The sequence below is a fragment of the Mustela putorius genome, unplaced genomic scaffold (genome assembly GCF_011764305.1).
Source record: "Mustela putorius furo isolate JIRA1106 unplaced genomic scaffold, ASM1176430v1.1 tig00000224_pilon_pilon_pilon, whole genome shotgun sequence".
Taxonomy (NCBI): domain Eukaryota; kingdom Metazoa; phylum Chordata; class Mammalia; order Carnivora; family Mustelidae; genus Mustela; species Mustela putorius.
The window spans coordinates 16,093,147-16,107,736 of NW_025421321.1; the positions used below are offsets into that span (position 1 = coordinate 16,093,147).

Sequence of the window (14,590 nt, forward strand, 5' to 3'; positions counted from 1 at the left end):
TTGAATGTGATTTTCTAAAATTTTATTAAGGATTTTTGCATCTATGTTAATCAGGGCTATTGGCCTGTAGTTTTCTTGTTTGTAGTGTCTTTGTCTGGTTTTGATATCAGAGTCAGATGCTGGACTAATAGAATATATTTAGAAGCTTTACTTCCTCTTCTATTTTTTTAAAAAAGATTTTATTTATTTATTTGACAGAGAGAGAGCTCACAAGTAGGCAGAGAGGCAGGCAGAGAGAGAGGAGGAAGCAGGCTCACTGCCGAGCAGAGAACCTGATGCAGGGCTTGATCCCAGGACCCTGGGATCATGACCTGAGCCGAAGGCAGAGGCTTTAACCCACTGAGCCACCCAGGTGCCCCTCCTCTTCTATTTTTTGATATAGTTTGGTAGAATTTACCTATGAAGACATCTCATCCTGGAGTTTTATTTTATTTTATTTTTTGATCACTGACTCAATTTTTATTGCTAGTAATCAATCTGTTCAAATTTTCTATTTCTTCCTAACTCAGTTTTGGAAGATTGTGTTTCTAGGAATTTATCTTTTTCTTCTAGGTTGTCCAATTAATTGGCATATAATTTTTTTGGTAATATTCTCGTATAATCCTTTCTGTTTCTGTGATGTTAGTTGTTACTTCTCCCTTCTAATTTCTGATTTCATTTTTTTTTTTTTGTTTGTTTTCTCTTTTTTACTTGATGAGTCTGGTTAAGGGTTTGTCAGTTTTGTTTAACTTTTCAAAGAACCAGCTCTTGGTTTTGTTGATCTTTTGAAATTGTTTTTTAGTCACTTTGTTATTTATTTCTGCTCTGATCCTTGATATTTTCTTCTTCTACTCACCTTAGAATTTGTTCTTATTTTTCTACTTTGTTTAGGTGTAAGTTCAGGTTGAGATTTTTCTTGTTTCTTGAGGTAGGTCTATATCATCATATATTTCCTTTAGAACTACTTCTGCTGAGTCCTAAAGAATTTGGGTCATTGGGGCGCCTGGGTGGCTCAGTGGGTTAAGCCGCTGCCTTCGGCTTGGGTCATGATCTCAGGGTCCTGGGATCGAGTCCCACATCGGGCTCTCTGCTCAGCAGGGGGCCTGCTTCCCTTCCTGTCTCTCTGTGATCTCTTCCCTTCCTCTCTCCTACTGTGATCTCTCTCTGTCAAATAAATAAATAAAATCTTTCAAAAAAAAAAAAAGAATTTGGGTCATTATGTTTTTCTTTCCTTGTTTCTATACTTCTCTGTTGCTGCTTTTATTTATTTTTTATTTTTTAATTTAATTTAATTTAATTTTTTTTTTTTTTGTGGTTTAGGTTTTATTTCATCATTAACTGAACTCTGAGATCCAGCTAGGCTTGGGGGTAAGGAACCATGGAACCCGCAGAACTGCAGCGAGTGGAGATTCTGGGGTAGTTTGAGCAGGCAGGGGTAGAAGGGACGCTCTCCCGAGCTACAGAAGGAATGGTCGGGTAGTTAAGATAAAACACGAGTCAGACTGATCAGATCTGTCCACAGTCAGCAATGGTGATCTTCTTGCTGGTCTTGCCATTCCTGGACCCAAAGCGCTCCATGGCCTCCACGATGTTCATGCCCTCTTTGACCTTGCCAAAGACCACGTGCTTGCCATCCAACCACTCAGTCTTGGCAGTGCAGATGAAGAACTGGGAGCCGTTCGTGTTGGGTCCAGCATTGGCCATGGACAGGATGCCAGGACCCGTGTGCTTAAGGATGAAGTTCTCATCATCAAACTTCTCCCCGTAGATGGACTTACCACCAGTGCCATTATGGCGTGTGAAGTCCCCACCCTGGCACATAAATCCCGGAATGATCCTGTGAAAGCAGGAACCTTTGTAACCGAATCCTTTCTCTCCGGTGCTCAGAGCATGGAAGTTCTCTGCCGTCTTCGGCACCTTGTCTGAGAACAGCTCGAAGGAGACGCGGCCCAAGGGCTCGCCGTCCACGGCGATGTCGAAGAACACGGTGGGGTTGACCATGGCTGGGCAGCGCGGACGGCTCCGGAGCGGCGGCGTCTGCAAGGCCTCTGTTGCTGTTTTTAAAATAATCTCTACCTTTAAACTTTGATGTTTTAATTATTATATGTCCTGTGTGTGAACCTCCTTGGGATCATCTTGTTTGGAACTCTCTGTGCTTCTTGGACCTAGATGTCTATCTCCTTCTCTATTTAGGGAAGTTTTCAGCTATTTTTTCTGCAAATAAGTTTTCTGTCCCCTTTCTCTCTTCTGGGACCCCTATAATGTGAATATTTATTCACTTGATGTTGTCCAAGAGATCCCTTAACCTATCCTCATTTAAAAAAATCTTCCCTTCCCTTTCCTTCTACCACCTTATTTTTTATTTTTTATTTCTTTCTCTCTTTTTTCCTTCCTTCCTTCTCTTCCCTTCCTTTCTTTCTTCCCTCACTTCCTCTTTTTCCTTCCTTCCCTGTCCCCCCTTCCTCTTTCTTCATTCCTTTCTTCATTCCTTTTCTCATTCCACCTCCCTCCACCTTTCTTCATTCCTTTCCCTCTTTTTTTTCTCTCTCTCCCTTTCTTTCTTTTCAGCATGGGTGCTTTCCATTACCCTGTCTTCCAGATCGCTGATTCATTTATTCTTCTGCATCTACTAGTGGACTGTTAATTCCCTCTAGTGTGTTTTTTAATTAAAGATTTAAAAAAATCTATTTAAGAGAGAGAAGGAGAAACAGACTTCCCACAGAGCAGGAGCCCAATGTGGGGCTTGATCCCAGGACCCTGGGATCATGACCTGAGTCAAAGGCAGACACTTAACCAACTGAGCCACCCAGCTGTCCCACTCTAATGTGTTTTTTATTTCAGTTTTGTATTCTTCAAGTCTGATTCGTTCTTCTTTTTTTTATATTTTATATCTCATTATTGAAAGTCTCACTGAGAGACTTTCTCTCACAGCCCAATGAGTATCTTTATTATCATTACTTTAAATTCTTTATCAGGGATATTGCTTATCTCTGTTTCACTTAGTTTTTCTGAGTTTTTCTCTTGTTATTTCTTTTAGAGACTATTCCTTTGTCTTCCTATTTTGCTTGACTTTCTGCGTTTGTTTGTAGGGATTAGGTGGAACAGTTAGTTACTTCTTTTAAACTTGAAGAGGTGGTCTTATGTATGATTGTCCCCTATGTATACTGTGTGTGGTTGGTGACTTTGCTGGTTGACTGGAGCTGTGGCTACTGTGGGATGGGGATCCTGGGGTTTTCCATGAAGTAGATGCCCTGTCATGACAGCTAAAGGTGAAGTGGTTGCAGTCCAGAATGTTCCAGGTTTCTATGTGTGGAGGGCACCCTGGTAGGCAGCTAAAGCTGAAATGGGTGCAACTTGGTATATCTCAGGATGCCCTGGTAAGGTGGTTGGAGCTGAGGTGGTATGTGGACCAGGAGATCTCTGAGCTCTCTGTAAAGAGGGTATCCTGGCAGGATAGCGAAAACTAAAGTGGGTGCCTGCTAGGGGATCTGGGGATCTCTGCACAGATGACACCTTAGCAAGATAGCTGAAGCTAAAGGGGATGTAAACTGAGATGTTCCAGGGGCTTGGCCCAAAGGGTTCTTTGGAGAGGTGGCTGGAGAGGAGGCAGGGTACAAGTTGGGAGGTCTTGGTACTCTCTGCACAAGGTTACACTGGTAGGACAGCTAAAGCTAAAATAGGTGTGGACTGGTTTGATCCTGGGCTCTCTGTACACAATGTGCCCTAGAAGGACAGCTGAAGCTGAATTGGGTATAAACCATGGTGCCCCACGGCATTTAGCACAGTGGGTGTTTTGGTGTGGTGACTGGAGCTGAAGCTGGCGAGGGTGGGGTGTTCCCGAGTGATTAGCATGATGGGCACCTGACAGAGTATTTGAATATGAAGCTTATGTCAAAAGAGAGGTTCCAGAGCACTCTGCACTGGAGGGGCCCTAGCAAGCAATCTAAAGGCAAAATTGTGTAAACTTGGGGGCGCCTGGGTGGCTCAGTGGGTTAAGCCGCTGCCTTCGGTTCAGGTCATGATCTCAGGGTCCTGGGATCGAGTCCCACATCGGGCTCTCTGCTCAGCAGGGAGCCTCCTTCCTCCTCTCTCTCTCTGCCTGCCTCTCTGCCTACTTGTGATCTCTCTCTGTCAAATTTATAAAAATAAAATTTAAAAAAATCGTGTAAACTTGGAATGTTCTAGGGTGCTTAGCACCTGTGTCACCTTGGCACAAAGGCTGGAGTTGCAATGAATGTTAACCAGAGTGTCCTGGTGTGTATTGCCCTCTGCCCACCTTGATGGGGCAGCTGGTACTGGTGTGAGCTATAAGCCTAGTGTTCACTGAGGCAGCAAGATGGGTAGACTGGCCAGGCTGTGCACTAGTCTGCTTTCAAGGTAAGGGGGAGAGATCTGTACCCCTGAAAAAATAATACATTATATGTTAATAGAAAAAATAAATAAAGTCATTTGGTCCTCGGCCAAAAAAAAAAAAAAAAAAAGTAGGGATAGTGTAGATCATATCTGTTAGCCCTTCCCACCTAGAGAACATTGCAGCATCTTCCCCCCCGAACCTCCTCCATTTGGTGGAGTTCAAGCTGGCTTTTTTATATGCTAGTTGCTCTTGTAAACCACAGCTTTTTTTCTGTGCTCAAGGACCAAGGTATCTGTTCCCGAGCCCTCAGTACTAACCCTCCCCCCCCACCCCACTGTAGTTTGAAGTATTAGGGGTGAGGTTCCCTTCATTACCATGTCTTCATCTCTCTCTATGTTCTTTATGTGGTCTTTTGTTGTGCAGAAGATGTTCAGTGAACCCCTAGTTCTTTAGGAAGAATGTTTTATAAATAGGTGTAATGTAGTGTGTTCCATGGAGGGGGTGAGTTCAAGGTCTTCCTATAGGCCATCTTGGACCAGAAACCCTTAGCATTGGGTTTTATCATTTATTATTTTTTATTTTGTTACATTAGTCGCCCTACAGTACATTATTAGTTTTTGATGTAGTGTTCCATGATTCATTGCTTGCATGTAACACCCAGTGCTCCATGCAATCTGTGCCCTCCTTAATACCCATCTTTTCAAATTTCAGGTGGGAAAAATACTATTTCATTGTGCAAATGGATAAATTAGCATTTCTCTTCTAAGTGGCATGTTTGAACAATGTTTTCAAATATGCCTATGAGTGTTATGAGGCCTCTCACCCACCAGAGAATGAGCATTATCTTAGGAACAAAAGAAAAGCTCTGCCTTCTGGCTGTGTGGGTGGGGAAGTAATGTGGCAATATTCCTATTTTCCTTTTATTTATCTTTTTTCCTCTCCTTCTAAGTCTCTTCACAGTTTTAAATTTCTTTCTTCTCTGTTGCCTGGGGTCCCATATGCTTATTGCTTTGTCCTTATCTGGGGGGTATCTTTGAACTCAAAGGACAGCGTTGTGAAACCCCAGGAAGGTGTTCTATGTGAGAAAACTCTGATGTGCTACATTAAATTCCCGTTTAATTCTTGGGGTGCTTGGATGGCTCAGTCGGTTAAGCAGCTGACTCAATTTCAGTTCATGATCTTAGGGTCGTGGAATTGAGCTCGGTGTTGAGCTCTATGCTTAGCCTTGAGTCTGCTTTCCCTCTCCCCCCGCCCCTCTCCCCCTGCCCCTCTCCCCCTGCCCCTCCCCCCACTCATGCATGTGCTTACTTGTTTTCTCTAAAATAAATACAATCTTTAAAAAAAATCCCATTTAGGGACGCCTGGGTGGCTCAGTTGGTTAAGCAGCTGCCTTCAGCTCAGGTCATGATCCCAGAATCCTGGGATCGAGTCCCACATCAGGCTCCTTGCTTGGCAGGGAGCCTGCTTCTCGCTCTGCCTCTGCCTGCCACTCTGCCTGTGCTCACTCTCGCTCCTCTCTCTCTCTGACAAATAAATAAATAAAATCTTTAAAAAAAAAAATCCCATTTAATTTTTAAAACATCTGCCTATGGTGGGGACCCTTAAATCCATTTCACAGATGAAGAAACTGAGGCTTAGAGATGTTAAGACACAAACCCAGCATCTAATGACAAATATGTAAGAAGCAATTCCATTGGCTGCTCTTCTAGTCTTCACTTAACCAAATCTTCAGACATCAAGGTTCTGTTTAAGTTCCAGAGCAGAGAGGCTGCTAGCTTTCCATCTTGAAGAGAAATCTATTGTCTCATTCTGCCCAGTCAAGGAATAGAAGCCTTGTCTCTCCCTTAGGAAGGAGTTGTGGAGTTTAGCTCAGCATCAGTATTACACTTCAGATAAAGAAGAGAGAAATGAGAAAGAAGGAGAACAAAAACAGAACATCTTTTCTCCTCAGAGAACCTAACTCCTGAGTTTGGCCTTGGTTCTAGTTCCATGTCTGCCATTCCAGTCTGTTGTGACATTGCTAAATTCCTTCTCAGTTCTGGGTCTCTATTTCCCCATCTACTGAGTTTTAATTCTAGTAACTATACTTTTTATAGCTGAGCTCTAACTCTGAGCTCTTTTCTATTCACCTGTTTTTGCTTCATAGCCTCCTATTCTTATTTTATGGTGGTTATTCCTTCCTTTGAGTCATTTAATATATTTGTTGTTAAGCCCTCTTTAGATTGCTCTTATTCTTCATTCTCTCAGTTGGGGAGATTGTGGGAACCTCAGGAAGTGGTTGTGAATCCATCACTTTATGATATTTCTCCCAAGTATACCTGGTCAGAGCCTTAGGAGATCATGTACTCTTGACCTTGTATATTAGCAACCCCTATATTGGTCCTAGCCTCCTATGGGTGTGTGGGGAGGCTTTAGTTTTGTTACTGGGAGAGGTGGCCAGACTTGTTCAAAAACACACACATAGGAAGGAGAATTGTAATCTGGTTGAACCCTTTCCATTGCTCTGCATCTAGCAGCCTGGGTGCTAATCTCAGCTTTGACTCATTGCTAGCTGTGTGTTCCTTGGCCAATTAAAAAAAAATTTGGTTAAAAAAAAATTTGGTTACCTGGGGAGCGACCCAGCTATCGTATCTCTATCCTTCAGTATACAAGACAAACTCAAAACTGTGTCCTTGGCAGAAGTGAAAAAATATGACAAGTTTAACCTGGTATATTAGACAAAGTGTGGTATCTGGAGTCTGGGTGTATGGCCTCAAGCAGGTCACTTAGCCTATTGGAGTTTCAGTTTTCTCATCTATAAAATGGAGTCAATAATTATACTTATCTTCCTGGGTAGATGAGTGTAAAGTGAGAAAATTCACGAGGTTGCTATGTTGTAGTAATAAACATTACTTCCTTCCAGGGAGGGAAGTTGACTGGGGGACTATGGAAGTGGTGGAAAGTGACAGCTGATTCATCAAATCCCTCAGGGTTTTGAAAAGAAAGTGGGGAGAGATTCTCCATGGACTCAATGAAAAAACAAAGAATAACAGGAAATGATACAGAGAAGACAAATTTTAGCTCTATTTTGGAAAAACTATGTGAAAAAAATGGGCAGAAGACACGAGCAGACACTTCTCCAAAGAAGACATACAAATGGCTAAAAGACACATGAAAAAGTGTTAGTCAACATTAACCATCAGGGAAATTCAAATTAAAACCATGTTGAGATACCACCTTACACCAGTTAGAATGGCACAAATCAAGAAGGCAAGAAATAAATGTTGGAGAAGTTGTGGAGAGAGGGGAACCCTATTACACTGTTGGTGGGAATGCAAATTGGTGCAGCCACTTTAGAAAACAATGTGGAGGTTACTCAAAAAATTAAAAATAGAACTACTCTATGACCCAGCAATTGCACAGATCTAGTGATACAGATGTAGTGAAAGATACAGATGTAGTGAAAAGAAGGGCCTTATGCACCCCAGTGTTCATAACAGCAATGTCCACAATAGCCAAACTGTGGAAAGAGCCTAGATGTCCTTCAACAGATGAATAGATAAAGAAGATGTGGTACATATATACAATGGAATATTACTCAGCCATCAGAAAGGATGAATACCCAACTTTTGCATCAACATGGGTGAGACTGGAGGAGATTATCCTGAGTGAAATAAGTAAAACAGTGAAAGTCAATTATCATATGGTTTCACTTATTTGTGGAACATAAGGAATTGTATGGAGGATGTTATGAGAAGGAAGGGGAAAATGGAGAGGGAATCAGAGTGGGAGATGTTTCATGAGAAACTGTGGACTCTGGGAAACAAACTGAGGGGTTTAGAAGGAAGAGGGTAGGGGATGGGTGAGCCAGGTGATGGGTATTAATGAGGGCATGTATTGCATGGAGCACAGGGTGTTATACACAAACAATCATGGAACACTACATCAAAAACTAATGTACTGTATGGTGACTAACATAACATAATAAAAATTATATTAAATAAAAAAAATACTATGTGAGTTTAACTGATCTGGAAGGAGTTGCTTTTAGAGAGAATGAGTTTCTAGCCTCCTGAAGGAACCAAATAGAGTCCAGCAATAAATCTATACAACTATGGCCAATTGATGTTTGACAAGGAAACTAAGTTTGTTTATTGGGGAAGGAATAGTCTCTTCAAAAAATGGTGCTGGGACAACTGGATTCCCAGATGCAAAAGAATGAAGTCATGTTTCTATCTCACATAATATATAAAATTATAATATATAAAAACCGAATATAAACTGAAAATTGCACTAAGACCTAGATATAAAAGCCAAAACCCACCTCAAAAAAATCCTAAAAGCAAACAAAGAAAAAAAACCCTACAAAAAACCAAAATACCCAAACCCTCAAACTCTTAGAACTAGAGATAAATCTTCATGATCTTGGATTTGGCAATGGATTCTTAGATATAATACTAAAACTATAAATGACAAAAAGATAAATTGGCTTTCAGCAATATTAAACTTTTATGCATCAAAGGACATTATCACAAGAGTGAAAAAACAACCCACAGGTTGGGAACACTTTGCAAAACATATATCTGATAAGGATCTAACATCCAGAATATATAAAGAACACCTACAGTTTTACAACAAAAAGAACCCAATTAAATTGGGCAGAGGACTTGAACAGATGTTTCTCCAAAGAAGATATAAAAATGCAGATCAAGGCCATATTGAGATATCATTTCATACCCGCTAAAAAGGGTAGAATAAAAAAATTTTTTTTTTTTAGATAAAAATCCCCAGAAAATAACAGTGTTGGTGAGGATGTAGAAAAATTGGAACCCTCATAAATTGCTTGTGGGAATGTAAAATGGTGCAGTATAGTGAAAAATAATTTCGTGGTTCCTCACAAATTTTGTGAATTGCCCTATGAATTATAGGGTGAATTATAGGGTAATTCATAGAATAATTAAAGAATTACCCTATGATCCAGCAATTTCACTTCTGGGTATATGCCCCAAATAATTGAAGGCCAGCACCTGTGGACACCTGGGTGGCTCGTGGGTTAAAGCCTCTGCCTTTTGCTCAGGTCATGATCCCAGGGTCCTAGGATCCAACCCCTACATTGGGCTCTCTGCTCAGCAGGGAGCCTACTTCCCTTCCTCTCTCTGCCTGCCTCTCTGCCTACTTGTGGTCTCTGTCTGTCAAATAAATAAATAAATCTTAAAAAAAAAAAAAAAGCAGGGACTCACACAGATGCTTGTACCCTAATGTTCACTGCAGTATTATTCAATAGCCAAAAGTTGGAAATAACCCAAATATCTATCAACATAACCCATATGTGATATGTACATACAATGGAATATTTCTCAGCCACAAAAGGAAATGAAGTCCTGACACAAGCTACAGTCTGGACAAATCTTGAAAACATTATACTAAGTGAAACAAGCAAGACACAAAAGTATTGTGTGGTTCCACTTACATGAAATATCTAGAATGGATAAATTCATAGAGAAAATAGATTCAAAGTTTCCCAGGGGCTGAGTAAAGCGGGGAGTGAAGAATTATTGGTTAATGTGTGCAGAGTTTCAGTTTGGGGTAATGGAAAATTTTTAGAAATAGTGGTGATTGCACAATATCGTGAGTATAATTAATGGCACTGAATTATTCACGTAAAATGGTTAAAATGGCAAATTTTGTGTTATATATATAGATACATGACAAACTTTAGAAACTCCTACATTTTCAAAAAATGAATACATGGTTGCTTTATATAAGTTCAATGAGTATCAAGATAAAGTAGAATGTTTCCTGCTTAGAGGACATTTAATGACATCTACTTTGCCACAATTATGTTTATGAGACCTGCGTTTTTTAGGTTTCACTTTGAGCAAGAGGTGAACAGAACATTCAGAGGAAGTTAAATGGATTTCGCTGCTACTCCTGAACCAAAATGGAAGTGTCCTGGTAGTTGGAGATAGGCAAAGTACAGGGTCAGATCCGGTCAATGGCTTCTACATTTATTTTTACTATGACTCACAGTATGAAATCCAATTTACAACATGACCCAGTAAACACATTAAAAAAAAGATTAGTGACTCTTAATCTCACAACAAACTGAGGGTTGCCGGGGGGAGGGGGTTTGGGAGAAGGGGGTGGGATTATGGACATTGGGGAGGGTATGTGATTTGGTGAGTGCTGTGAAGTGTGTAAACCTGGTGATTCACAGACCTGTACCCCTGGGGATAAAAATATATGTTTTATAAAAAATAAAAAATTAAAAAAAAAAAAAAAAAAAAAAAAGATTAGTTATTTTAGGGGTTGGGGACCAAAAATTGTGTTGAAGAATCATAAGTTAGTAGCTTCTAGAAGATTCCAGAAACTCCTCAGTTTAAGATTTCCAGAAGGAATGGATGTCCAGTATCCCAGAAAAGGTGATGTATATTTTATGGTCTGGAAAACAAGAATCTAAGGATAAATACTTTGAAATCAAATTGACATGTCAGTAGTTAACAGTGCCAGAGATCCTGTGGAGGTAGGCGATTTGGATATGTAGTTTGTGTGTGTTGTGAGAAAGTTGGAGGTGGCATCTGAGTTCCTTATTAATTAATCATATTTATAATAAGGTAGCACCCAAGATTGGGAGTGAAATTTTCAAATTCATGGAAATGCCTATTACTAATTCATAAGGAGAGGGGAAGAAAGCAATAGTAAAGAAATAATTATTTATGATGTTGATGATGGGACTTAAACCCAATGCTGCCATGACATGGGAAGACAGTTCCTTGTGTTGGTACAGTACTTGCCGTTAAAGACTAAAAACTCAGCCTGCTTGGGAAGTTTATGGCAGGTTTTATGTAATCAAAATGAGGCTCATTTTGTTGTTGTTTTTAATATGTCAAAACTATTTCTTCTACCTTTTCCTAATTTCTTTGCCTTGTCTTTCCTTATTGTTTGGAATTTCCGGTGGTAAGGAGGAAAGTAGAATTCAATCAAGAAAATAAGCCATGAATAATATGATTTTTCTTCACCCTGGCCAAGGCCTGGTCTGCTGAACTGAATGTTATTGTCTATGAAGTAGAAATAACGGTCTTTCAAGGTTAATGATTATGTTGGACTGACCACAGCACATTGGGCTGTATGTAGCACATAGAAGGTGTTTTAGGATCTTATGGGGATTTTTCTTCTGCTCTGTTATCTGGTATGTAGTTAAGTGGCATTTTCTTAGAAAGTTTTCAATGGAGAACTTGTAAGAATGTTCCAAGATCCATACCACTCTAAAAGTAATTTCTGGTTCTTATTTGATAAAAAGTACAGCTTTGTAGCACTTTAAGGCCAGGGTTTAATTTCTAAAAATAACATGAAGAAAGGAAAATCCCCCAATATTTGGAAACCAAGACACTTCTAAATAATGCATCGGTTTAAGAAATCACAAGAAATGAAACAAACAAACAAACAAACCTTGGAGTTGAGTGAACTTAAAACATCAAAAATTGGGTGTGGGGGGATGAAAGCAGTATTTAGAGAGAATTTAATATCATTCAATGATTCTTTCAGAAAAAAAAATATCTAAAATCAATGATCTAAGTGTTCACTTTAGAAAGCTAGGAAAAGAAGAGCAGTTGAAACCCAAAGCAAGCAGAAGAAAAGAAATAATAGAAATTAAAGCAGAAATCAATAAAATTGAAAACAATAGAGAAAACCAACAAAGCCAAAAACTTGTGAAAATGTCAATAAAATTGATAAAGCTTTTCTTTTTTTAAACTTTTGTTTTGTTTTTTTTTTTTTCAGTGTTCCGAGATTCATTGTTTATGCACCACACCCAGTGCTCCATGCAATCTGTGCCCTCCTTAATACCCATCACTAGGCTCACCCAACTCCCCACCCCCCTACCCTCTAAAACCTTCAGTTTGTTTCTCAGAGTCCACAGTCTCTCATGGTTCATCTCCCCCTCCAATTTCCCCCAATTCACTCAATTTTCCTTACCTTCTCCTACTGTACTTTTTGTTATTCCTTATGCTCCACAAGTAAGTAAAACCATATAATAAATGACTCTCTCTACTTGACTTATTTCACCCAGCGTAATCTCCTCTAGTCCCATCCATGTTGATACAAAAGTTGGGTATTCATCCTTTCTGATGGAGGCATAATATTCCATTGTATATAGGGACCACATCTTCTTTATCCATTCGTCTGTTGAAGGGCATCTTGGCTCTTTCTACAGTTTGGCGATTGTGGCCATTGCTACTATGAACTTTGGGTACAGGTGGCCCTTCTTTTCACGGCATCTGTATCTTTGGGGTAAATACCCAGTGGTGCAATTGCCGGGTCATAGGGTAGCTCTATTTATAATTTCTTAAGGTATCTTCACACTGTTTCCCAAAGTGGCTGCACCAACTTGCATTCCCACCAACAATGTAAGAGAGTTCCCCTTTCTCCTCATCCTCTCCAACACTTGTTGTTTACTGTCTTGTTGATTTTGGCCATTCTAACTGGTGTAAGGTAGTGTCTCAGTGTGGTTTTGATTTGAATTTCCCTGATGGCTAACAATGATGAAAATTTTTTCATGTGTCTATTAGCCATTTGCATGTCTTCTTTGGTGAAGTGTCTGTTCATGTCTTCTGCCCATTTTTTTTTAGCATGTATTTTTTAAAAAATTTTTTATTTTTTATAAACATGTATTTTTATCCCCAGGGGTACAGGTCTGTGAATCAGCACTCACCAAAGCACATACCCTCCCCAATGTCCATAACCCCACCCCCCGTTTCCCAACCCCCCTCCCCCCAGCAACCCTCAGTTTGTTTTGTAAGATTAAGAGTCACTTATGGTTTGTCTCCCTCTCAATCCCATCTTGTTTCATTGATTCTTCTCCTACCCACTTAAGCCCCCATGTTGCATCACCACTTCCTCATATCAGGGAGATCATATGATAGTTGTCTTTCTATGCTTGACTTATTTCGCTAAGCACGATACGCTCTAGTTCCATCCATGTTGTCGCAAATGGCAAGATTTCATTTCTTTTGATGGCTGCATAGTATTCCATTGTGTATATATACCTCATCTTTATCCATTCATCTGTTGATGGACATCTAGGTTCTTTCCATAGTTTGGCTATTGTGGACATTGCTGCTATAAACATTCAGGTGCACGTGCCCCTTTGGATCACTACATTTGTATCTTTAGGGTAAATACCCAGTATTGCAATTGCTGGGTCATAGGGCAGTTCTATTTTCAACATTTTGAGGAACCTCCATGCTGTTTTCCAGAGTGGCTGCACCAGCTTGCATTCCCACCAACAGTGTAGGAGGGTTCCTCTTTCTCCGCCTCCTCGCCAGCATATGTCATTTCCTGACTTGTTGATTTTAGCCATTCTGACTGGTGTGAGGCGATATCTCATTGTGGTTTTGATTTGTATTTCCCTGATGCCGAGTGATATGGAGCACTTTTTCATGTGTCTGTTGGCCATCTGGCTGTCTTCTTTGCAGAAATGTCTGTTCATGTCCTCTGCCCATTTCTTGATTGGATTATTTGTTCTTTGGGTGTTGAGTTTGCTAAGTTCTTTATAGATTTTGGACACTAGTCCTTTTCTTCTGCCCATTTTTTGACGTGATTATCTGTTCTTTGAGTGTTAAGTTTGAGGAGTTCTTTATAGATCTTGGATATCAGCTCTTTGTATGTAGTGTCATTTCTGAATATCTTCTCCCATTCTGTGGGTTGCCTCTTTGTTTTATTGATGGTTTCCTTTGCTGTGCAGAAGATTTTGATCTTGATGAAGTCCCAAAAGTTCATTTTTGCTTTGTTTCCTTTGCCTTTAGAGACATGTCTTGAAGGAAGTTGCTGTGGCTGATGTTGAAGAGGTTACTGCCAATGTTCTCCTCTAGGATTCTGATGGATTCCTGCCTCACGTTGAGGTCTTTTACCCATTTTGAGTTTATTTTTGTGTATGGTGTAAGAGAATGGTCTAGTTTCATTCTTCTAAACATAGAATTTTCCCAGCACAATTTATTGAAGAGACTGCCTTTTTTCCACTGTATATATTTTTTCCTGCTGTATGAGTTCTAGTAGTTTGGGGGTATTTCTTTTGGGTTTTCCATATCAAGTATCATGTCATCTGTGAAGAGAGAGAGTTTGACTTCTTCTTGCCAATTTGAATACCTTTTATTTCTTTTTGTTGTCTGATTGCTGTTGCTAGGACTTCTAGTACTATGTTGAACAACAGTGGTAAGAGTGGGCATCCTTGTTCCTGGTCTCAAAGGGGAGGCTTTCAGCTTTTCCCCATTGAGAATGATA

The 14,590-nt window shown here is 40.0% G+C and overlaps 1 protein-coding gene across 1 annotated transcript; it reads right to left on the bottom strand.

The window, feature by feature from the left end:
- Positions 1 to 1,276: 1,276 nt before the first annotated feature.
- On the bottom strand, positions 1,277 to 2,020 carry LOC101681422 (peptidyl-prolyl cis-trans isomerase A-like). The gene has a single exon (XM_045077771.1). The coding sequence runs from the start codon at positions 1,978 to 1,980 to the stop codon at positions 1,486 to 1,488; it is 495 nt and encodes a 164-aa protein (XP_044933706.1). The 5' UTR covers positions 1,981 to 2,020; the 3' UTR covers positions 1,277 to 1,485.
- Between the last annotated feature and the right edge of the window lie 12,570 nt (positions 2,021 to 14,590).